The sequence below is a fragment of the Columba livia genome, chromosome 1, assembly GCF_036013475.1.
Source record: "Columba livia isolate bColLiv1 breed racing homer chromosome 1, bColLiv1.pat.W.v2, whole genome shotgun sequence".
Lineage (NCBI taxonomy): Eukaryota > Metazoa > Chordata > Aves > Columbiformes > Columbidae > Columba > Columba livia.
The window spans coordinates 5,562,871-5,588,710 of NC_088602.1; the positions used below are offsets into that span (position 1 = coordinate 5,562,871).

Here is a 25,840-nt window from a genome sequence, read left to right on the forward strand (position 1 = left end):
ATATCCATCTTCCATTTAAAACTGAGAAAACTGAGGTTTAGTTTTTTAGCTGAGAAGCCTATGGTAGAAACCAGAAGGCTGAATTCCCCGTTCTTGCCCCAGTCTCTGGACAACTCTGCCTTCAGTGTTTTGTTCTTCTAAAGCCGCCCAGAAGCATTTTTTCCACACAGAATCTGCTCTTTTGGGGGCTTTGTTTCATGTTAGTCACAAATCTCCCAGTATAACCTGAGGTAGAGCGAAACGCTGGCAGTCCTGCAGTGAAAAAGCATCTAATGGGCCATAAATTAATGTTTCATTTCCTTTAATAGTGTAATGATTAATTCCTTCTTCAGAGCAAGATTTTGTTGCACATTTGATAGTTACACTTTAAAGAAAGAAACGGGGTTTTTTAACATGGAAAAGGATCAAAGCCAAAATGCTGCTATTTTTGTTTGTGCTCTTGTAGCCTGACTCTTCAAAAAGATTTTTCTGCCCAATTTTGAAAAGAAAAAGGTAAAAAAACTCCATCTCACATAAGACCTTGCACAGCTTGTCAAGTTTCAACCCACAGTGAATTTTTACTGCAAATATAAACTTCTGAAAGTAGGGGTTTCTAATGGAAATGCTGACATAACCTTAACTATACCAATGCTGCTGTAATGCTCAGGTTACCAGGAATATTTCTGCTGCCAATTCAGTTTAACAAGCCTGAATGCATATAATTTGTTCCAGTTGTCTTTCCTCAGAGTGAGACTCCTTTGTGCACACTTTCCAATGTGGCTTGCATTAAAAGAAAGGAAAAAAAAGAAAGAAAAAACACCTACTCCTATGTAAATTCATATACACACTGATATGGTTTTATCACAGCTAAAAAACTATAAATCTGCTTTAAATGATTCAGTGTGTTCCCTACTGGCCTGGAAAGGTGACTCATTTCATTGCTGCCCTTCACTGAATGTGACAATCAGAACTTTGCTTTGTTCTCTTCAGGATATTTATTCTTTGCAAAAAAAAACCCACCCGACTTTCTGTGTATTAATATTACCCACTCCTGACCAAACCTCCCCCGGTTTGAGCCAAAAGGATTTTAGCTGGGTCAGGATTTGACCCTGGTTACACTAGGAATCCAATCCAAATGCCTCCCACTGATATCGATGATAAGAATCTAGTCCTGTGGCAAATGATTTGCTTCTCACCTTTGGCTCATCCTGAAGCCAAACAACTGCCAGGTTAAACAAATACTCTCAGGATGCAAAGTGAAATCACGGCTAAGAGCTTAAGTGACAGCACTTTTAGAGCTTCATGTCTTCCAAAAGATCTGCTGCTTGCACACTGAAATCTTTCCGACCTTTCCTGCTGGTAGGAAGAGTGAAATGAGAGGAACTAAAACTGAACAGGATGGCTCCACCGCCAAGTGAACAGGAGCAGGAATAATTCCTGATGCTCCTCACCTCTGTCAGTGTACAACTTTGTACTTGATTTTCTAAGAGGCAATGGCTGATGCTGGGGAATTCAAAACCTGAACCTTGTTGCCACCTTTAAAACAGAGCTATATTTGGAAGAATGATTTGAGGGCAAATCTTCAAATATGCCAGTACATTTTTGGATGGTTTCAGCGAGTTCAAGTAATGACAATGCTGAAAATCAAGCCAAAATGACCAGATTGAGGTTCCTAACGAACATCTCAGGCTCCTATGGATCCATAGTCAGCCACAGCAATTTCCACAATGAGTGGAAAAAGGCGAATCTCCTCAGGATTATCCAGATCCTGATGGCCAGAAATGCCTCTCTAACTAAACTGAAAGCTTATGATTAATATGTCTCTTGTTTAGTTTTCTGACTAAAATTGAAAGGGAGGAATTTAGGTCAGAGTTTCTCAGGTTGAACTCTAAACTTGTTCCCAAATTAGAGGATAAATACAGTGAAAAATTATGTAAAAATGGTTTTCAAAATATTTTTTTCCAAGCACGTCTATTGCTATATTTTTTTTCAGTTGCCACTGTTTTTAAAAAGTGGCTTTTATTAAAGAATATTTTAAAACTGTTGCTAAATTAACATATTTTTAAACCTTTCCTCTCCTTAATATGTGTTTTCCTGAACTTCTGAAATGTTGGGGGGCGGCGGAAGGCTGTTCAAAAAGTTTTAATATGGAACACAACAATTCAAATAACATCTTTAATTTTTAAAAAGACACTTGAAAAATGATTGGCTGTTTCTTCCTATTCCTCAGTTTCCCTTCTATAATTATGAATTACTATTCTGAGTGACACTGACTGCTAATGGACTCTGCAAATCTCAGATAAAAGATGCAGACATTGTTATAATTACTTAACACACTCGAGTAGTAAAGAAAGAAGCAACAGAAAGCACTGTGTAAGGACAAAATGCAGCAAGATAATAGACCCTCTGTCCACAAGCCTTTTTGGAAATAAAAAAAAAAACCTTACATAAAAGAAAATTGAATTTAATTGGGATTTATTATTAATTATTAGATCAGCAAAATATCAATTATTAAGATTACATTATCAAAGGTTCTTTTGCTCTCCTCAGTCAGATCCAGGAAAATTCTCCACTTGTAAGCAGCCGTACATGATACCATTCTTTCTTTGAAACGCTTTAATATTCTGCGTCTTTCGGGCTCCCCGCTGCAGTTTGATTTCCCTCTGACTTTCTCTTCCATTCCAGTGTTGTAAACACCTCACCCTGTGCTCAAGTGGGGCTCTGACAGGACAAGTCCCGTGGCTGAAGCGGGACCTGAAGACGAGAAGATGATGATGAAGATGAGATGCCTGATGCAAAGGAGGCTGATGCCGAGTTCAGCCTTTCTGCTGGTCACACTGGGCTGTAAACAGCAGTTTCTGCATAGCAAACTATGCAGCGCCAAACACACCAAGGATAATAAAGAAAAAAACATACAGAGATTAAAAACTTCCAGCAGAAGTTGCCCTGTATTTTGGGAAGATTTCTTCTTTTTAGATACTGAGGGAATCCAGCCACAGCAGCACCAGATTATCTGGTCAATTACTGTAAACTACCAGCAATCCGCAGTTTATATCAAATTAAACTGTTTAATAAAACACCAAGAAGGGCGTAGCAGTCCTCATCAGCCTTTTTGTGAAGGATTTATCTTCATAAACCTAGGGCAAATAATTTAACAAAACGGTAGAAAGTGCTGGAGGATAGAAAAGGGAGGTAAATTATAAATGGTGATCGTCTTCAAGAGCAAAAGGCTGGTCATTAAAGATTTAAAAAAAATCCTCAACAGAAAATAGGACACATTCTTTAGGTTTAGGAGGCCTAGGCTGGTCCAATTCAGTTAGAACTGAGACTAAGATCTTAGGGAAACCTGCTGCTTCAAATCGTCCAACACTCTAAACAAAGAAAAAGTGGCAAAGACAGTACACCAATCTGCATTAATTCCCTGGACACTGATTTTGTTGGCCAAGTGGTTCACTCATGTAGATCCCACTAAGTATTAATAGAAGCATCACATTGTGAGTTTTGGGGCTTTTGGGGACAAACTGGTCCTGATTTGGTGTGTTTGCCACTGAAAACAAGAATTCTCTGGAAGTCGCACTCGTCTCCTAGGATCTGACCCTGGCATATTTATGTACGTACTGAGGATGTTTTTCTCCTCCTCCCCTCCACTGACAAGGCAAATCTGTGCCCGAGGTGCGGGCTGCATTGTCCATGCTTCACACAACGCCGAGCACTCCTCGAGGAATTCAAAGTCTAATAAATAACACAGTGAATCACGGGTACCTCCCGTCTGTGTCTCTCCAGCAGCAATGTCACTTTGGGTGACTGGCAGCGTGACCCTCCGCTGCTGCTTTTTTGGAGAATAAATGCCCTTAGTAGTAGCAAAGGGATAGGGGAGACACAAGAGTTGTTGGAATAGGGATGTATTTGAGGGAGAAGCCAAAGAAATTTGGGTGCATGTATTCAGAAGTGGGTGACAAGACTCGAAAATGTATTAGTTCCTTCCTAGACAGACTTTAGTAGATGGTGCGTCCAGTGTCACCTAAGTGAAGTAATTTTTAGGACCAGAGAGTCAGTTTTAGATATTCTTACGAATTTCTGATGTAGCCTTACTTCTGCCAGAACTAAATAAAGTCCATGCCCATGTCTCTGAAATTGTGTCTGAGAATATTAAAATGCTCAAAATGAGAAGTGATTTTGGATTTTGTGGCTCCCATCTGCAGAGGTTGTTTCAAATGTCTACATCCAGCCTTCCTGTCTGCTCGATACATCTTCGAGAAACACACCAGACCCCCCAAAATGACAAAAGCACATTTCATATGGAATGCCTGCTCACCGATGAAAGAGCTGGAAGAAGTCAAGCACTTCGGCTTTGCCTATGAGGCAACACGGTCAGCGTTCTCCGAGGAATTTAGATGTCAGCTTTCCGCAGATTTCATCTATTTTTCAAAATCTGTTCTTTGTCACTCTGCACATCAGCCCCCGCTGGGGGTTAACAGCCATTTCCCTACCCCACAGCTGTGCTACGCAGAGATGTACCTGCTAATGACCCCAGTGCCACAGCTGAGGGACGTGGACAGCAATGGTCAGGCTGATGTGCTTTTCCTAAACACCATTCCCTGAAAACACTCCATTTTTTTTTTTTAATTTATTTTTCATGTTATTTACTCGTTCAAATGGAAGAGAGCTGCTGCCTACAGGCCAATCACCAACCTTTACATTCCTCTCCTTGCTTGGCACTCATCTTTTCCCAGCCCATCAGCATCCCCCGACAATCCTGCCATCCCATGCTTCTCCTCCCAAACCACTATCAGAACCAATGCGGACCGATGTGCTGAGCCAACGTGCCATTTGACGCTTCTTAAAATATTCAGATTAAAGATTTGATGCGTTCAGACAGTTTTGGCTTCTCATCTATCATATACATATACACCTACTACGTATACTAACTGATGAGAAACCTGAAGAACTAATTAGAGTTTCTGAACGTCCACCACGATACCCCAAGGCAGCCTACTTTTCAAATAGTGCTGAAATCCTCAAATCAGGAAATTTTAAGGTTTCTCAAAGGAAATGGTCTGAGCTGTTTGAGAGTTGAGGTTGTTTAGCCTGGAGAAGGGAAGGCTCTGTGTGGCTTTTCAACACTTAAAGGGACTTCTAAGAAAGATGGGGACAGACTTTTTAGCAGGGCCTGTTGCAATAGGACCAGGGGTGATGGTTTTGAACTAAAGGAGGGAGATTCAGGCCAGACATGAGGAAGAAATTTTTTACACTGAGGGTGGTGAAACACTGTCCCAGGTTGGCCAGAGTGGTGGTGGATGAACCATCCCTGGAGACATCCCAGGCCAGGCTGGACGGGGCTCTGAGCAACCTGAGCTGGTGAAGATGTCCCTGCTCATGGCAGGGGTGGCACTGGATGAGCTTTGGAGGTCGTTTCCAACCCAACCTATTCTATGATTCTGTGAAACGGAGATGGTCACATCCTAGTCACTTTGAGTAATTTTATGGAAAATAAAAAAATCTTCTGGAGTTAACATGTATAAAAACAAAATCAAAAAGGTCCAATTCCAAAAAGTTATTTTTTCCTTAAAATTAAGTACCTGTTGATTGTATACGTACAATAAAAACAGGGCTTTAAAATGTTCTAAATTACTTTTACCTTGTAAGTAAAAAAAACTAAACAATGGCTTGTAATACATCCAATACAAAATTAAAATCCCTAAAAGATGCCTACATTATTATCTACTTATTAGTTTGTCCCAGCCTTTATTTGAAAGTTTACTTGGATATTTTCCTGGAAGTGTAGGAATAATATTATGGACATTAGTACCTTCCTGGAATGAAAGGAACTCAGAGAAAGAATAGCCTACTGTATCTTCAAAAAGTAGCATGTTTCTTAAGTTCCATGTGCATTATATTTGCAATTTACATGGGGATTTGTAACAGCGCTGCTGCTCCCTGGGTGTTACTTACTTTGGATGGACTTCTCTAAGGCTGAGTTTACACAGCTGTGGAAAGAAAACCTAGCCACAATCAATTAAAAAGTGCAACACAAATCCTTTGGACAGCATTCTCAGGCTGTCCTGCTGTTGAGACAGCTACTATTCTCCAAGAATGAGTGCTCTAACTCATTAAACTCAGTCCTAACCAAAATAAGCTTTTACTAATTTTCACCATTTCAGGAACAGAAAGACCTGCCTTTGTCATTTAAAGTTTAAGCTGACTAAGTCTCATAGAAACCAAACGTTAAAGAACTAAAGCAATTACATCCATTTACAAGGTCAGAAGAGTCTCTGGGTTTTAGACATGATGGGCTTGTATAGTCAGTGCTTATTATTCATGTGAACTCGCAGATTATGGGGTGATAGTTGGCATAGTAAGTCACCTTTGTTTTGCTCCTGATTGCAGAGTGACGCTGAGCTGAGCCTAACAGGTCACCAGTGTGCTGGCATTACCTGCACTTCTGATTACCAAACAACTCGAATAAGCACCCAAATGAGACCCCAGACGTCCTGTCTTTGTGCGGGACAGATTTATTACCAACCTGCTGAATCCTACACACAAAGGCGGCCTCAGGGAATGTAGTATGCCTACAAGCCGATGCAAAAAGCACTGAGAAAAAGAGAGGATAAATAACCAGGCAGCTGAAAAGCCTAAAGTCTAACTAACCAGCACATCAATAATACAATAAAGTCGTCAAGCCACTGGGGACTCTGAACAATGCTTTTTCTGTTGTTCAGCTAATTAGCAAAAGAAGAGATTAAGGTCTTTAATCTCACTTGCTTTCTCTTTCTTCCCTCTTTTTACCTGGAGAGTGTGCGTGTGTGTGTTCATATATATTCCCTAAACGAGCAAAGAGAAAGTACATACATTTGATGTTGAAAACGTGAGGTTGAGTGTAAGCTTGGCTTTATTTCCAAGAAGAGTGTCATTTACATGATTTCAGATTTCAATGTACTGCGACTGCAAGGAGTCCAATGCATGTGTGTGTATTACAGGGTGGGAAGGGAGGGGGAAATCTGAACAGAGGATATGAATTTTAAGCAGTTTCCTGAATGAATACGACACTGTATTTCCCCCTGCTCTCCTTAGGATGACAATTCAGAGGAGATAACCTTCTCCTTTGAAAAACCCTGAAGGGAAAGTTCGTTTTTACCATAACAAATGCAACAAAAGAGGGAAGCTGGGAAGGGGATGGGGGGGACAAATTAAATGTCAAACTTTCTCTCCTTACTTGGAGATAACAGCATACTAGGAAACTTTCTTAGAAGCTTAACATAAATGGAGTTAAGCTGTTGCCAGCTGCAATAAACCTCTCTCTCACCTTTCTTTCTCTCTTTCAAGATATCTTTGAATGCCTTCTCCTTAGTCATAAATCAGACCTGCGAGCAATTATCACTCAAGCCGGATGGCAGCGGCCTGAGTGGCCACTGCTATTCCACCACTGTAATCTGCACTTCATCAGGTTACACCAGCCTTGATGAAATTTCACAGTTCTTTGCCAACGAGCGTTACCTCTCGGTTTATGACTCATTGTCTTTGCGGCCGAGTGCTGCAAACCTCGCTCCTCGTCTCGAAATGTGTTCGAGCGGCACGGTCCGTTGGGCAGGGCTGAGTACCCAACTGGGGAGTCTCAGAGCATCCCAAAACCACGCAGTTGTGCTGCTGCCTCAAATACTTACCCTGAGAGCATCTCCCAGCCCTTTGGAGGGAGATGTGAGCAATGACACCCTCCTCTGGCCTCTGAGGCTGAGCACACGGTGCTGCCGCCACTGCCATAACACGCGAGGAAACTCTTGGAGTTTTGGGCATTCCCTTTGCCATCCCTCGGGTGACAGGTTGGTGACAGCGGCGCCCTGTGCCCCAGCAGTCCCCCAGCTGCAAACTGCCGCTCTCACAGAGTGAGTTTATCAGCCAGGAGTTAAAAAAAGAACCAAAAAAAGAACCAATCCCCCCCTCAAAAAGCTCAAGAGGCTCCAACCTGCAGCTCAGGTGAAGCCTCCGAGCTCTGCGCAGGTACCGCAGCGGGTGGCTCGTCCCTCACCACAGCCACCCAGCACAAACTGCATTTTTCAACCTTTATGAGGTGATTTTTTCCCCCCTGCCTTTTATCCCCCTCCCATTTCCTTTTTTTTTTTAAATTTTATTTTATTAACAATATTCCCAAAACAACCCAAAACGGCACATCCGCACCCCGAGGTGACCCCCATCCCCACGTACAGCCGTCAGACCAGCAAGAAAAGTAGGTATATACAGAGAGAGAGATAGAAAGAGTCACTCACCGTCGGCGGCGACACAGAGGTTTCCAGAGCCACTTTTAACTAAGAATGAATTAGGCACAAACTCTTCCTCAGAGTCAGAGTCCGCGGCCGGCTGGGCCGCGCCGTTGCCCAGCAACCGCCCCGGGCCCTCATTGGCCGGCGGCGAGGGGATAGGGGAGGGGGACTGCTCGGGGGGGGTGGAGGAGGCGGACGAACAACGCAGGGGGGGACCTGAGGGGCACAAGCACACACGGACACACAGAGAGAGAAAAGGGGGGGGGAACACAAAAATAAAAATGAAATAAACAACAACAAAAATGACAAAACACAGACAGAGAGACAAAAAAAGTTGAGCGGGGGGGTACGAGGGAAGGCGCCCCCTCCCTTCACTCCCCCCCCGGTGCCCCAATGGGGCGGCCTGGACTGCACGGATCTGCCCGCCGGCTGCGCTGAGGGGATCGCGCTTAAAACTCAAATCCACCGGTTTTTTAAATAAAATCATGGTATAGTGAGCCCCTGGTGTGAAATACTCCTAATGTGACAAAGTAGGCATTCCCTGTCAACGCCGGGCTGCGTTGTACTGGCGGAAAAGTTTTGCCCGACGTTTCGTGAGGTGAATTATTTCAGATTTCATGTGAAAAGGGGTAGCGACCACTTCGGGGTTGGGTTTAACCACCATCCCCTTGTGGAGTTTATAAGGCAAAACAGCCTGAAATTTGCCACACACAGAAGGTGGAGTTAAAACACACGGTAAATAATTAATTAATGGTTATCAGGGTCTTGTTAAAATCAGTTTTTTAAACAAAAATGGGAAATCAAAACCCCCAAACTGGTGAAAAAATGATCAGGTAAACGCAGAGGTCAGATACGTGCAGTAAATTAATAAAAACAAGGGGGAATATGAACGCAGACATATAATAGGTTAAAATACAGGACAATGCATTTAAACATGAGCTTCTTGATACATTTGATCTGAAAGTCGTAATGATTAATCTCCCACTTTTTCCCAAATGCTGAAAAGTTATCATGCAAAATCCATCAAAATAAAAGAATAACAGCACAAGAAAACTGGCAAACTTAAAGAACGATCCGTTTCTTTAAAAAAACACATTTGAAGCATAACATAGCACGCAACATAGCTGTACGATATTTCTTCCTAAACACAACACGAACACTTGGGGAAAGGACACAAGCCCAAAACAATAAAGCGGGTTTAACATTTAAATCCCCCAAAGCTGGTTCTGCTAAGTTCCTTTCTGCCTTGCTCATCAGTTTTTCTCATGATAAGCCCTTGGATCTCACCTCCCTGGCATATGGAGATCTTATAAATTGCACCTTATAATCGTAGCAGAAATTGGAGGTAAAGCTGGGGAACCGGGGAGAATTTAGGACTATTCCTGTGCTCAGAGACACTGAAGTGACTGTGGTGACCCAAAGGAGAAGCCAACCTTGGTAAAGAGCCTACGCTTTTTTGCATGAACTGCGATCTGTGTGTGTTTTGTTCCCATCAGCAGCGAAGTTGTCCGGGTCTCCTTCCTTCTGACAGACCTCCAGACGGAGAAGTTCCTCCCATAGGAATGCGGCTTTTAAGGAATCTGCAGCCGCGCTTCACACTCCCTGACCCTTTTTTACGGTGCCAAGGCTATAACCTTCCCATTGTGTTAACTACCAGTGGGAGAGACGGCAAAAAAAGGAGCACGTGCAAGTGGGTGAGCGCAGTTTTCCTTGTCGCAGACCCTGACACGCAGATGGAGATTCAGCTGCAGCTCTGATGTGCTCCTGAAGGAACAAAATCTACTCTGCGTCATCCCCCTCGATGCAACGGAGATTTGATGAGCCCTGATGTATAATGAAGTTTAAATCCTGACTTTGATTTGCTATGCGTTTGCTACAAAACAGGCTGGTGTGTATTTTTAAGACTGGGTAGTCAGAGCCTGAATTCTAGCTTGATGATGAGTGAAATGGAAAGAAAGCATTAAACCTGTGTTTTCCCATAGACCCATTCCGTTTTCTAGTGTACTTTTTAACTGGAGGACACATTTTTCCAGCCATTGAGAAAGATAAACTAGCTTAAAAACATATTTCAAGCCTCTGACTCACCAAAAGACCAGTAAAAACGCTTAAAAAGGAGCTTAACAGTGTGACTACCCCTGAAAAAATAAGTGTGGGTGGCAAATGACAGGTGGCCCCCAATACTCTCCTTGTGTTTTGGTCAAACAGGATTCTTGGCATATTTATACGAGAAAGCTGTAGTCTAGACATAAAGACCAGGAGCAGAATGAGCTGAATTTGGAATTGTGACCCTTAAAACCAAAATGCCAGTGGTTTTGTCAGCCCACATCAGAAACTTCCTGCCATTTCTGCGTGGCTGCAGGTTGAGTTGTTTGGTATGAGCTTTCCCCATTTCCCAGTATTGCGAGAAAAGAAAAATAATGAAAAAAGAAATTCAACGCAAAATCTCTTTAATGAAAACTTTGGCTCTTCACCAGCTGCACCATTGCAGAGTGCAGATGAGAAGTTCCCGTGGGCGTTCACGGTCATTACGTGCGGTTCCAGCGGCGCATGAGCTGACCTTTACAAGGGAAGGTTCCCCAGGAATCGTGCGTAATAACCACATTACTGAGGGCCGCGTTGCTGTGAAGGGCACTGGCACATGTTCCCTAGAAAATTCCCTTTTGGGCACCTGATATTGAGGTGGATGTAGCAGATTTTACAAGCTGCTGAGCCCTGATGCAGGTGTACACTGATGCAGCCCAGTGCAGGTGTGCACTGGTCAGCTGTGTGGATGACATCCAGGTAAAATACGTGGGGAGCAAAGCAATATGATCCTTTTTAATCTAATAGCAACTCTATTTGTAAGATAAGCGTATATCTTAAGTTTTGGATCCTTTAAGAGAATTGCCTTCTTTTCTCTGCTTGGACAGAAAAGCAAAAATTAAATCTGACCTTTTCACAAAAAATAAACTAAGAGAGAAATGAAAGATACAAGTCCGTATCCTTCTCACACAAGTATCTCGTTGAATTTACTGCGACTGCAGGTCCAAGTAAAACAAGCAGGATTCGGCCCATAAACTTTGATTCCAGCTGCCAGAGCAAAATTTCTAATTGATTAGTACAAAACAAATTTGCAGCAATACTGGGTTGCTATGGAACCTGAGCAAGTAGGCCAAGTCACTGTGTGGTATGTGCTGTTTCTCCTTCAAAAATACAAAACAGAAGGACTAGATAACACATTCATTATGCACACTCTTGCAATTTGGAAGCCGACTCAAAGAAAAACAAAACAGATTCCAAGTATGGGCCCCTTGGCATCAATTTGTAACAATCTTATACATCCTCTTGCAGTGAACAGTCAAAATTATGTTCTTTGGACTTGAGGCAGGAATAATATAAGTTGAATGTCTCTGTATGAATGATATGTTACTTGCGCATATTCAGAGGAAAACAGAATATAAACTCCTATTTTATCTATGTGCTGGTTTTTCAGATTAAGATTTAAAAAAAAAATTCAGGGGAAGATATGTTGCAGTCTCTGGTAGATTTATGAAAATACTTAGGAAGCACAAACTTTGGAAATAGATTAACGCAAAGAGTCTGTGTCCCAGCTTATCCAAGGAACTCTGCAAAATTCAGGCAACCGCTTTAAATTTAGGAAAGACACAGACCAGAGCAGACTCCAGATAGTTAGGGGAAAGTAAGACACAACAATAAACATGCCTTCAGTTTATGCTACACATTTGGCTGTAATATTTAATACTCTGTGTTTCTAGAATTACTCTGTCTCTTGCAGGATTTGGCCTTCAGACATCAAGAGCTGATTTAAAACAGGTGGATTCATGCTCATATGCTGCCAGGAGTACAGAACATTCAAGGAGGTACTTTTAGATGAAGGACAGTAAATTGTTTCATAGACTATATCCAGTGGATTATACTCATATGTTTGCAATTTGTCCCAAAAGAGGTGAAAAAGATTGGATATGCAAACGCTGGCTTTTCACAGAACTGATACCACAAGGCAATGGGATTTAATAGTGTTCAATATACCCAGAATGGTATTATCTGCAATCAGTAAATCATTAATATCAGCTTTTTTCCTATAGTACCTTCTGTGAAGCTTCAAGCAAGAATCTTTAGGAGCTTTACAAGCACTGAGTATGTAAGCCCTGAAATGCTGCTATTGGATGTGATGGGGTCTGTTATCATATCGGCTGATGAAATTGGAATGTCTGGGGACCAGACTTGAACTTCTGACAGGTAAGGAAACTGAGGCACAGAAAGGTTTATAATTTCATTCAAAATGCTGTTTTTTCCTGTAGCTGCGTACTGTCTGTCTAGCCACCGATAAAGTCTAAAAGGCTGTTTGTCACACTCAAAATAATTTAAATTAGCAGAATTCTTACCATGAAGGAAGGATGGGAAGCAGACAGAAGTACTGTCATCACAACTACCACAGTACAGAAATTCCAGTAGGTCTCACCTGAGAACTTTTGCATTAAGTCACTAAAAATGCATAACCTTTATACAGCCTTAAAACATGAAATATTTCTAACAAAGGTACTGGGGCACCAGTAATGCTAAGCGTTGTTGCAAACGAAATACATCACAAGAGAACTCTGGGCCTTTAAAATGTAGAGCACTGATGTGTATTGTGGGTTCACAGGAAGGCTATGTAAGTGATAGTGAAGTGTATTATCCTGTCAAAAGAAAGAGAGTGTAAACAGATGCACTTCTTTCTTTCGTCTTACCCTCACTTTGCACAGTGGTTTTGAGTGATTTTTATTGACATCCAAACTAAAACTTATTGATCTATATTAAAACCGTAGCTAGCCTTGTGCTGGAGAAAACCATGACCTGCTTACAGGACAGCAACGCTCAGGTACTCTGATCACAGAATCAGAGAATGTCAGGGGTTGGAAGGGACCTGGAAAGCTCATCCAGTGCAATCCCCCCATGGAGCAGGAACACCCAGATGAGGTTACACAGGAAGGTGTCCAGGCGGGTTGGAATGTCTGCAGAGAAGGAGACTCCACAACCTCCCTGGGCAGCCTGGGCCAGGCTCTGGCACCATCACTGAGAAGTTTCTTCTCAAATTTAAGTGGAACCTCTTGTGTTCCAGTTTGAACCCATTGCCCCTTGTCCTGTCATTGGTTGTCACCGAGAAGAGCCTGGCTCCATCCTCCTGACACTCACCCTTTACATATTGATAAACATGAATGAGGTCACCCCTCAGTGTCCTCTTGTCCAGCTCCAGAGCCCCAGCTCCCTCAGCCTTTCCTCACATGGGAGATGCTCCACTCCCTTCAGCGTCTTTGTTGCTCTGCGCTGGACTCTCTCCAGCAGTTCCCTGTCCTGCTGGAACTGAGGGGCCACAACTGGACACAATATTCCAGGTGTGGTCTCCGCAGGACAGAGTAGAGGGGCAGGAGAACCTCTCTGACCTACTGACCACCCCCTTCTAACCCACCCCAGGTACCATTGGCTTCCTGGCCACATGGTCATCCAGCTGTCCACCAGGACCCCCAAGTCCATTTCCCCTACACTGCTCTCTAACAGGTAAGAAATGAATTAGTAAATAAATCTAAAACTCAGGCAATTTAATGCCACAGCATATCTGACGGATTAAAACCCCACAAGAATGAAGCAGTGCTGCAAGGGTGAGAACTTTTGTGAAAGAGCCATATTTGAAAGGTGACAGGCAGAGTGGCCGTCGGGACGTCCCCATGCATCACCTCTGAGATTGCTGACAACACGGGGGACAAGGTGGGACGGACAGTGCAGAATATCAAAGGTGGTGATTAGCTCCCCTAGTATTTCAGGGCATCAGGCATCCTGCTGGGTAGAGGAGGGGAGCACGGGAATATCTGGCATTTTGCTTTTCAAGGTGAAGGGGAACATGTTATTTGAAGACAAGCCCCGATTATCACACAATAAATGATGGCTTTCTTAGCATCTGGGAGCATCGTTCCCTCAGAGACAGGGAAAGAAGGAGTTTTCTTAAAGAGACAAACAACATTCGTGCCTTTTTCATGGCAGCGTATCGTGCCTTTCCTGTGGACAGCATAAAACACCTTTGGAAAAAGAGCAAGCTGAACTAGCTGTCTGGCAAAAACATGTCAGTGAAACATAGGGGTAAGGAATGGTGATACAGATTTATTGCTGTTCTTTAACAATAGGTGGTCACGACATTGTTAGTTCAGCAGGGAATATATATCTTGTGTTTAGAATTGATTAAAAAAGCAGTCTTGGGAAACTACTCTTAGTTATTTATATTTCCTGAATTTCCACCTGCACTTATGTTTATTTTATATAATTTAATTTTGTGTCTTTGATTTATAGCTATGGAGCCAGAGGGGAAAATAAATGAAATAAAGGGGGCAAATGAATATCATCGTAACAAGAAAAACCTGGACAGCTGCCATGTCACCAAAATTATGAAATGAGTAGTTGGACCTCAAAAATGAGAAATAATCACATACTCTGTATGAAGACTGGCATATTGGGGAAAAAAGTGCCATGCAAGGTTAACAAGGAATGAATAAATTCCCTTGGACTGAAGTGGAGTATGAAGAACATATGTTACATGGACTTCACCTGCCTTGTGGGTGATTTGTGTTACTGTTCCAAATTCTGTTTTTCTCCTTGCCTGTGCTATGAAGAGATGCAATGATTTTCTCTGTCCATTTGCCAGGACGGTGTATTTTCAGTGAAGGAAGTCACAAAATCACTGTCAGCGGGATTGCAGGAACATTCTTGCACGTACAGGGCAGACCTTGTTTTGGGTGGAAAACCTCTAGAATGGTGATGGCTCCGTGAGGGACGGTGTGATGCTGTGATATATAAAAGCACAACTGCATGCCTGTTATCTGCCTCTGTCCCAACACAGATCACAGAGTTTACGCAGTTATTCCCCAAATGAAGCAGAAGGCAGAAAAGGACAAGAAATTACCCAGACCTTAGATCTCCTTTCCCCCAGCTCCTGAGGTTACCAACCTGACCCCAAACAGCAGAAAACAATTATCCACTGAGCAAGATGGAGAGGAGCAGGGAGGAAATTGTTCCCTTCTGAAATGCAGTTCCTCCAGGGCTCGGGGTGCTCTGGAGCAGCACAGCCGCCCTCATAATTTTTTACCAACACAAGAAAATAATACAGCAGATTTTCAGAAAATTACACGGGCAATTGCCTGGGCCGCATACTCAGCTTGCTCATTTGTAGACACAACAGTAGAAACAGATTGTGTAAGTTAGCTCCACGATTTCCTGAAATATCAGTCTCCAAGGCTCAGATTGTGCTGTTATTCAAAAGCACAAACAGGTAATGTAATTTCCAAATATATGGGAGATTGCTGGTATCTCTTCCAAAATCAAAGAAATAAGGATCAAGGAAGACAGACTGTCTTCTGATACGGTATAAACAATCCTAATCACCACAGAATATTTATATAATTCTTTGCGAAATATTTACGCAAGTAATTCACATCTAGAGTTTTAAGGAAAATGCAAGCCCCTAATTATGGATCAGCATTACAAAAGCTTGCGCAGCTTTATTCAAACCCAACTTGTAAAAGAACAATGTAATCAGTAGGGGGGCTGATGAGCTGCCCGTGAAATGGCCCCTCTCAATCTGACACTAATGCTCTGTCTGATCCAAAACACCCAATATAAAGTATGAAGTTCTCTGCAAATGATTACATGCAAATCTCCTAAAAGGTCCATTTTCCTTTATTTGAACACCACACTGTAGGGTTTGTCGAAATTGCTTTCTCTAAGATTAATGCGAACAAAAAAAGGTTTACACTTGCCTTGCAAAACTTTTCCTGATGTGCCTGGTCAAGACAAAACGCCCTTTCATGTTTCTGTTACCCTCGCAGGGAAGAGTTATTATACAAGGGCCATTGCAAGAGTTTTTCACTTGCTGCAGCAAATAACATTTACACAAATATCTTGCAGGGTGGTTGGCCCTAATATTCTAAAATTAACTTCTGAAGTAGTGCCAGGGGAGTCAGAACTGTGGAACGCTAGTAACCAACCAAAATTGCGTGAGGTTAGAGCCCACCTGCCTGGGAGCAAAACTAATTCATACTATAGCCAATGCAACAAAAAATCCATACACAAGTTCAGCTCCGGGCCGGCGAGGATGGATTTTACATACATTGTGTGTAAAGCAGTATGCGGCGAGGCAAATTAACCTGTTGAGGAATAAAATGTGTATTTCCCTCTGTTAACTAGACAATCACGTAGGAATATGTATTGAAAAGAAAGCAGATTGCAGTTGTTAAGAGAAATCTGTGACTTGTTTGGGGAGATGAAAGAATAATGCGACATTGTGCAGCACAGTCACTATAGGGTCTCCCTGCAGTCAGGGGAAGTGCAGCCTTATCTTCCAGAGGCTACTTCTCCTGTCTGCAATTTCAGTCGGAGTGTTTTATTCATTGATTACAACGGCATCGATTAAAGCGGCATGAACTCTGGGCTTAATGTCTAGAACCTTCCTGAAGATAAGGCAGTCTCACTGAGACATTTTGTGCAGTGATATTTCGTTTTGCTTCATAATACCTAAGGCCCCATCATATGTGCAGACTTAACGCTTCCCGTCCACACTCCTAGACAAAGGTGCTGTATGGTAGCAGTGGAAGTGGAGACTTAACGCATAGGCAGCTGGAGATAAAAGTTGCAGTGGAGGAGAACTTTGAAGTAATGATATTTTATGCTTCTCTTGGGAAGAAACATAGTCTGCCTGAGTAAATACAGTACAAGGAAAACATATGGCTGCAGATCTCTGGCGCGCGACAAAGGGGTATCAAAGTTATACTGCGGTGAGAATTCAACCCGTCTATCTGTAAGCTCTCTGGGGAAGAAATTTGGGGTGAGAGGAATGTTGCGTGAATAAAGACATTTTGTCTGTTCCTATTTTGCTTAAAATAACTTTTGGCTTTGGATATCTGCATTGCACAGAACTAATGAACTTACTTGTTTAGCCTCTTACACTTACTGGGACAATTTCCTCCTCATTCCACTCTTTAACCCCATGAGGGTTGGACACTTGCGTCCCTAAAATTGTACGGAAGGCTTTTCCTGGTGACTCCTCTTATATTCTAACCAATCTCCCTTAATTTTGGGAAGACCTTTTTTTCCAGTGCACAATTTCAAACAAAGCCAACAGCCTCCCTTCAGCATCTAAGAGTCACGGTTCAGAAGATCATTCTCTTGCTCCAGCTTAAAGCAGAGATCAAGGCAACCTGGTGCTAAAAGACTTTTCTTAGATGAACTCCTAAAGAGATCTGATCAAGGAGGAGGGTTATTTTCCATAGCAGTTTCTTTCTCTGAGCCAGCCCTGGGGCTTCAGACTTGAAAACAGTAGAAAGTGTGAGGATCCCGCAGAGCGGTGAGCAGGATGGCTGCACTGGAGCAATGCTGAGCGTGAGTTGATGTCCTCCAGACACAAACAGTGGGGAATGGTGCTGTGCTAAAGAGGCTGTGCCCCACACTCACACCTTTGGGAGTTCTGGTTGACAGCAGGTCGACCATGAGTCACCAATGTGCCATTGTGGCCAAGAAAGCGAACGGTATCCTGGGGTCTGTTAGGAAGAGTGTGACCAGAAGGTCGAGGGAGGTTCTCCTCCTCTACTCTGCTCTGGCTATGAAGATGCTGAGGGGTCTGGAGCATCTTTCTTATGAGGAGAGACTGAGAGAGCTGGGGCTGTTCAGCCTGGAGAAGAGAAGCTGAGAGGTATCTTATCAATGCTGATAAATATCTCCAGGTTGAGTGTCAAGAGGAGGGACCAGACTCTCTTCAGTGGTGCCCAACGACAGGATGAGGGGCAACAGACACAGACTGAAACACAGGAGATTCCATCTGAATATGAGGAGAAACTTCTTTACTGTGAGGGTTCCAGAGCCCTGGACCAGGCTGCCCAGAGAGGCTGTGGAGTCTCCTTCTCTGGAGACATTCCAACCCACCTGGACACCTTCCTGTGTGATCTGCTCTGGTGACCCTGCGTTAGCAGGTGGTTTGGACTGCATGATCTCCAGAGGTCCCTTCAACCCAACCAGCCTGTGATTCTGCAGGACCATTACAGCTGTCTCTTCACCCAGGCTGCTGGTGGGTGTAATTCCTTTCCCTTTGACTCAGAGGGAGACCTGCTGTGTCATGTGGGCAAGAACTCTTTGGACCTGTCTGGTCTGATCCTCATGACTCACATTTGGCATCCACCTCCTGCTCTCCCAGGAATGCATTTGGATCTTGCATATACCCTGTGCCTGGCACAACTCGTTAAAAATCAGACCTATCCTTTGTTGTCCAGTATTTTCAGTCTCTTTTGTCTATTTATTTTGCTTTATTTGCTGCTTCTCCTTGTGTGCATGTGAAGCTGGCAAAACAGCAGGACCTTGATCTTGTGTTTGGCCATTAGGTGTTCTTGCAATGGAAGCTGTAAGAGTGGGGAGATTGATTGTGCTTGAGTAGCTGTAATTATCATGGAGAAGAGCTGTTCACAATGTTCTGCAGGCAGTGAGAGGCCGAGAGTGTCCCTTCGCTACAATCTGAAGGCAGGACAAGTGCTATGTTTCCGGGGAGGTGGAAGTGAAGACCACATACTTACTGATAAAGCTGCAAAGATGATGTGCAGCCCTTATTGCTCCAAACCTTCCCCATATAAACCTGCACTTCAGCTTCGTTTTGCCAGAAAGCTTCCAGAATTCTTGCTAAGGCAAAGAGCCAAAAAATAGCTTTGCTTCTATAGAGGATGCTCTTCTCTCTTGGGGAAGATTCCCAGTCAGTGGTATTGCCCGAGAAGTTAATTCAGGAGTTTGACAATATTGTGCAAGAAAAAAACTGGTGTTGGACCGAAAATTATGGTTTGCTTTACATTTGTTTCAGGTTTAGAACAACATTAACAAGTAAAGAGCAACAGTCACCCGCAAGAAAAAAGGAAATCGGTAGAGGTAAAGCTTCAGGTTATCGAATGGCATTTCCAGTCCTAAAGTAGAAACAATTATTTTTCCTCCGATATGACTGTATGTCTTTCAGCAGATGACAAACCAGCTTGCAAATGCGATAGCAAGACTTCAGAAAATTCCAGAAACATAACTGATGTTGCTGGTTTTGTTGTTGTTATTTGTTTGTTTGTGTTTTGTTTTTTTGTTGTTTTTTTCCAAAGGCTTGATTAAGATATTTAAAGCTGCAGTTTGAATACCTTAATCCTTGCTTTACTGACTTCTGACCTATAGCAGAAAAATCTTTACCTTGAGTTTTGTTCAGTTCCCTGCTCAGTGAAAAAAGGTCCCAAATAAGAGAGATTTTGTCTTTTTCTGGACAGATGGCGTTAATGATAATTCAAAACACATAAAAGTATATCAGTATTATTGTAAAAAATCCCAGTTGTGTGGAGAAGGATTCACAGCAGTGTGGGCTATAAGCGATAGAGCTAAACACAGAGAAAGGTGAGCCCATGTTCTTGTTCACTTAACAGTCTCTCTGCCTCTTATTCTCCCAGCCTCTGTCTGTTTTTCTGAGGATAGTTAAAGGAATTGGTTATCTTCAAGAAAAAGCTATTTTAGAGAGATGAGGGCAGTATTAGCAAAGAATTCTGTGCTTGGAAATAGGTCACCTGAACCCGGGCAAAAATGTGCTACAAGCTTTGCCAGAACAGAACAAACTCCTGGTCGCCCTGATTTCCCATCTTTTCCCCATCACTGGCTAATTCCAGCCCATAAACCAGTTAATTACACCCTATGCTGTAGGGAGAAATCTCTCTCTGGTGCGACATAGTAATGAAAGTTGTGCAATAAAGCAAGATGACTAATAGCCTTTATTATTTTTCCTGACTGTTGTAAGAGTATAGGCTATGTGTACAACTGATTATTTTTCTCAGTCTAAGGTGTTTGCCCCAAAACTAACATGTAACAGGTAGTTTCACCTACTAGTGATTAAATATTCCCCGCTTTCCTTTTTTGATTGTGATAAAGTGCTAGCAGGAGCAGATGCTTTGGGTGGCAAACAGCTCTTGTTGGTTTTCTTGTCCATCTCTGAGGCAGTTATTCCCTATCGCATAGAATGTCCTTCTATAAACAGTGTAATTCTAAATTCCTGATCAATTAGGCTGTCCAGCCTGTTCCAGAGTCCTATAGATCTAACGATGTCCCCTCTCAGATGTGCTTATGTCATACTGCATTGAATGCTGTTCAGCAGGCCGTTGAACAGATTAAGTAACATGGTAGGCTCTTTTTTTATCTAATTTTGATGGTGCCTGATCTCTTTGAGAGGTTCAACCTTGTTTACACTCTATTTTATACAGCGATTTTCTTTCTTACAATTATTTTCAAACTAAAAGCACCGATCTACAAGCACCATGCAGACCCAGCTTGCATTTCGCCGGGTTGCTCCATGGTCTATACGTGTGTTGGCCAAATGCATGGAGCGGAGAAGTTCTTAATAAACAACCCTCTAGGCACTTCTGCAGATGTTACAGTGGTTCCACCACAATTTAATGAACGACTCTGGGTTCAGCTTGGCCCCAATTTTTACCTTTTGGCTATCTCTGCACACAGTCTTATGAGCCATGTTTTCCCCAAACTCTTTTAAAGTTTGATTGCACAGCAACCCCATGAACAGAGAAGAGTCTCTTTTTCTCTCCAGGATGATTTTTCAACTGATGCTTTTCATTAAAAAAAAAAAAGACAAAAAAAAAAAGACCAAACCAACCAAACCCAGTACAACAAAAGCCTGTTTAATCTAAAGCCCAGTTTTCCACAAGGCTGTATGATAATTCTCATGGGAGAATTACACACAAAGAATCTTGTGCTTATGAAAGTTCCCAGCAATATTCTATTACAGCGTTTTCTTGTCTGGTGTACAGAAAACTTCAGTAGCCGTGTTATTTCTCTGGGCTGTTTCTTGAGCTTACAACGTACTTCCTTCCTGATCTCACATCCTATATAATGATCCTATTAGTGAAGATAATAATATAAACTTAGCTCCTACTTAACTCTTAAAGTGTCCCTTTATCACAGCCTTATACGAATGCTTGGAAAATTCATTTACCAATGAATTCTGAAGCATTTCACTGAATCACCTGTAAAAATTCAAAGGCCAACTGGAAAGTAGTGCTAAAAATTAGTTGGAAAAATTTAAACAAGTGTAACAGCTACTGCTTATCAGTGAGAAGAAAGATAAAATAAGCAAGGATTTTTGTGTTAGGATAATTACCCAGACCTTCAATTTCCTCACTTAGTATATTTATTTAGGCACTGTAATTAAGCCATTTAATTGCTCAATATCCTCTAAGAATTGACCTTGATGTGTAAAGTAAAATGATATTAGAACAAGACAGGAAAGAATAACTAAAGTGAAGTTGAAAAGCCTAGAAGCGGAAAAAGCTGCTCAAAACATATGACTTTTTGGTTCTATATGTGATCGGTTGTCTTTTGTTCATTAAGTGTTAAAAATCACAACAGAGAGCAAAACGAATATAAATGATGCTAGGGAGATTCCTGAAGTCCCACATAGTCAGCAACTTGATCGCGGGTCATGTAGGTTTCCATACTCATTAAGTGTCTTCCTACTTAACCTGCTGGTTCCCTGATTTTTTAACATTAAAAAGAGTATTATCAGAGAGAGAAACCTGCCTCTTGCTCAAGCTTCCTGCAATATACACAGATGAAAAGCGCTCTTAAATTCTCAGATGACCTAAAAGTATCTAATCCCACCTAAACTAAATGGAGGTAAGAATCAGGGTTTCCCACTTCTTGGGGAAAGGCTCCAATTGCTAAATTTTTTGGGAAGAGATGGGTGTTGTCATCACACACCTTTCCTTAGAAGATGGCTAGAAAGACTGGTACTCAAAGGCTTCCTATTAATTTCACAGGAAGACTTAAGATATGGAAGTGGTTGAGTCATCATCCCTGGAGGTGTTTAAAAGATGTATAGATAAGGTTCTTAGGGACATGATTTAGTGCTGGAGTTAGGTTATGGTTGGACTTGATGATCTTAAGGGTCTCTTCCAATCAAAATGATTCTGTGATTCTATGAGTCTATGATATTTGTGTGGGAAGACACACAGGATACACCCAAGCTTTCCATGTCATCAAGGTGAACGGGAATCCATGTGGTAGGTTGACTAGAACTTCCTCTGCTTGTCTTTGGGGCCAACTGCCTCCTTCCGCTTTCAAATACAAAGTATGACAAGGAAAATTTAAATGGCTTTTTCATATTAACTGGATTTATCCCAATCTGTTTGGGACCAAGTGTCCCAAATTTCACTAAGTTTCTTTGGCTCATAAATTAAGTATGATAGAGTCTGCATAAAAGTCACAATTTGCAGACCTGCTGAGTCCTTAGGGCAAAGAACCAAAATTTATCTTTCTTTAATTAAACTGAAATGCTGAAGTAATTGAGTGTTGAGGCCCTGGCAGCAAGAAGATCAAGATTTTCTGTTTATGTTGGAGCTTGATCTTTTGTAGGTGCAGAGAACCCAGGGTTCATGGTGAAAACAGAAAGTGGCTTTTGAAGTGTGTCTGTTCATATAATCAAACAAACAAAATTATGCTTAAAAGCCAATGCTTGAAATTGTTAACACACATAATCCTAAACATGGCTTGTTTCCAAATGCGTTGAAAAGATCAAGAGTCACCTGCACACAGACTTCGTACAGAAAGAACGAGTTGTATTTTTAGTGTTATTGGCTGAAAAAAAGCTGCTGTCTATCCCTGTGCCTTTGGGCATAAACTAACCCACCACATGCCTACGGGAAAACAACACGCATTTAGAGGTGTTTTAAGAAAAAACAAACCCACAAAAACTCATTGCTCCCTGTCACAGGCTCAGTGTATACACAGAAGCTGTGGTAAATCTCATTGACGTTTGGGATTCTAACAATGGACAGGTAAAGGTGCTGTTGACAAGAGGTTTTGCATCTGACAGTTCCCGAAGGCGTTCCTTATCTAATGCTATTTCAAAGGCAATTCTGGTTGGACCTATCTGCTGTTCCATAATAACTTCACTGTCTTCTGGTTTTTCTTTTTTATTTTATTTTTTCTTTTCACTTTCTTTTATGCTGAGGCTGATGCAAAGATAAATGTGAAAAGGCATGACATTTCCTTTTTGTTATATGCTTGCAATTTTTATTAAGTATGTCCCCCAGGTAGCTGAACCAGCACCTGTTACTATTTGAGTATTCTGGCCTTCCAGACAATGAAAGCAGAGGCTCTGGAATCGGGGAGCAACAGAGCTACTTCATAATCAAAGTGGTCCTTCTGGTGTGAACATTAAGAGTCCTGACACACACACACACAAGAGTTCTGGTAGCCATTATTCCATGCCATCTACCCCAGAAAAATACATACACTCGTACAAACTCTGTCAGAAACTCCAAGCAGTTGCTGTAAACTTGTACTTAGCTGTGAAGTCTGCTACTTCTATTTCAGGTTCAAAGAAAACTTGTCTATGTTTTCTGAGTGTATCACTTCTAATAAAAGATACTACCCTGCCTATAAGTGTTTTCTTGACTAACTCCTTGGAACATCACACATACAAAAATATGCCACTAGGCTGATATTTCAAGGTCACAAATGGCATACAGATGCTTGCTCATTTTGAGAAATAGTTTTCTACTGCAAAGTATGTGTTACAACTGTATTGGTAATAATATCATTCGTTTAAAGCTCTTCAGGCGTTAAAGCACCGAACAGATTTCTTTATCTCCTCCCAGTTTTAGTGGGGAACACTCACATAAAGTAATAAAAGGATGTGAAAACCTGATGTGAATGATGTGACATGAAATAACCTATGGCCTTAGGTTGCACCCGGGGATGTTCAGATTGGATGTTCAAATATGTTAATAACAAAAGGAGGGGCAAGGAAAACCTCCATTCTCTGTTGGACTTTGAGGGAAATATAGTTAACAAAGATGAGGAGAAAGATGAGGTACGTAATACCTACTTTGCCTCAGTTTTTACCAGTAAGACAGGTGGCCCTCAGGACAACTCATCTCTGGAGGTGGTTGACAGAGATAGGAAGCCAAATAGGCCCCTTGTATTCCAGGAGGAAATAGTTGGTGATTTACTGAGCCATCTGAATGCTCACAAGTCTATGGGACCAGATGGGATCCATCCTAGGGTGATGAGGGAGCTAGCAGAAGAACTTGCCAAGCCGCTCTCCATCATCTTCCAACAGTCCTGGCTCACTGGGGAGGTCCCATATGATTGGAAATTGGCCAACGTTACCCCAGTCCACAAAAAGGGCTGCAAAGCTGACCCTGGCAACTACAGGCCTGTCAGCCTGACCTCGGTGCCTGGCAGGGTTATGGAGCAAATCATCCTGAATGGAATCACACAGCACCTTCAGGATGGACAAGGGATCAGACCCAGCCAGCATGGGTTTAGGAGGGGCAGGTCCTGTCTCACCAACCTGATCTCCTTTTATGATCAGGTGACCCAGCTGGTGGATGAGGGGAAAGCCGTGGATGTGGTCTATCTGGACTTCAGCAAGGCCTTTGACACTGTCTCCCATAATATACTCCTGCAAAAGCTGGTAGCCCATGGCTTGGACAAGTGTACTCTACGCTGGGTTAAGAACTGGCTGGAGAGCCGGGCCCAGAGAGTGCTGGTGAATGGGGCTGCATCTAGGTGTCGACCAGTCACTAGTGGTGTTCCCCATGGGTCAGTGTTGGGTCCAGTCCTGTTTAACATCTTTATTGATGATTTAGATGAGGGGATTGAGACCATCATCAGCAAATTTGCTGATGACACCAAGTTGGGAGGGAGTGTCAACCTGCTGGAAGGCAGGAGGGCTCTGCAGAGGGATCTGGATAGACTGGAAAAATGGGCTGATTCCAATGGGATGAAGTTCAATAAGGCCAAATGCCGGGTGCTGCACTTTGGTCACAACAACCCCCTGCAGTGCTCCAGGCTGGGCGCAGTCCCTGGGCTCACTGTCCCTGGAGGATTTTCAACTGAGATTGGACATGGCACTTAGTGCCATGATCTAGTAAACGGTCTAGAGTTGGACCAAGGGTTGGACTCGATGACCTCTGAGGTCTTTTCCAACCCAGTCGATTCCGTGATTCTGTGATTCTGTGATTAGGAAAAAATGCCTCATGAAAAGGGTTGTTGGTCATTGGAACAGGCTGCCCAGGAGAGTGGTGGAGTCACCATCCCTGGAGGGGTTTAAAGGCATTTAGACGAGGTTCTTAGGGACACGGTTTAGTGCCAGAGTTAGGTTATGGTTGGACTTGATGATCCTGGGGGTCTCTTCCAAACGAAACGAACTTTTAATTCTATGATTCTATGAAAATATAAGAAAACCTACTACAGGTCTCAAACAGCACAGATAAAAAGAAAAGGTCAGCAACCTGAATGTGTGCATTTATGGAATGTTCTATACTTTGTACACATGTTTAATTTTTGACCTTTGTTGTAGTGCACCACTGATGACATCCACGTGACTATGTAAACACAGGCAACAGAAGCAAAGGCCATTTGGACTACTTCGAACAAGTGGAGAACTGAAGGCTGAAAACACAAAGAGCACAGTGACACTAGAAGTTAAATCTGCTGTGAACAGAGTGGGGAATACCCCCAGGAGCTGCTAGAGAAAACTTACAGCGTGTGGGGAAGAGACGGAAAGA

The 25,840-nt window shown here is 42.5% G+C and overlaps 1 protein-coding gene across 16 annotated transcripts in view; it reads right to left on the minus strand.

Moving 5' to 3' along the window:
- TENM4 (teneurin transmembrane protein 4) overlaps window positions 1–25,840 on the minus strand; it is a 1,656,871-nt gene that overhangs the window by 278,169 nt on the left and 1,352,862 nt on the right. For 9 of the 16 annotated variants that reach the window (XM_065029145.1, XM_065029074.1, XM_065029466.1 and 6 more), the window contains one exon: window positions 8,241–8,450. The exons of the other annotated variants lie outside the window; for them this stretch is intronic. In XM_065029145.1, coding sequence (XP_064885217.1) covers window positions 8,241–8,450 — 210 coding nt within the window. The remainder of the gene's footprint in view (window positions 1–8,240; window positions 8,451–25,840) is intronic. 16 annotated transcript variants of the gene reach the window in all.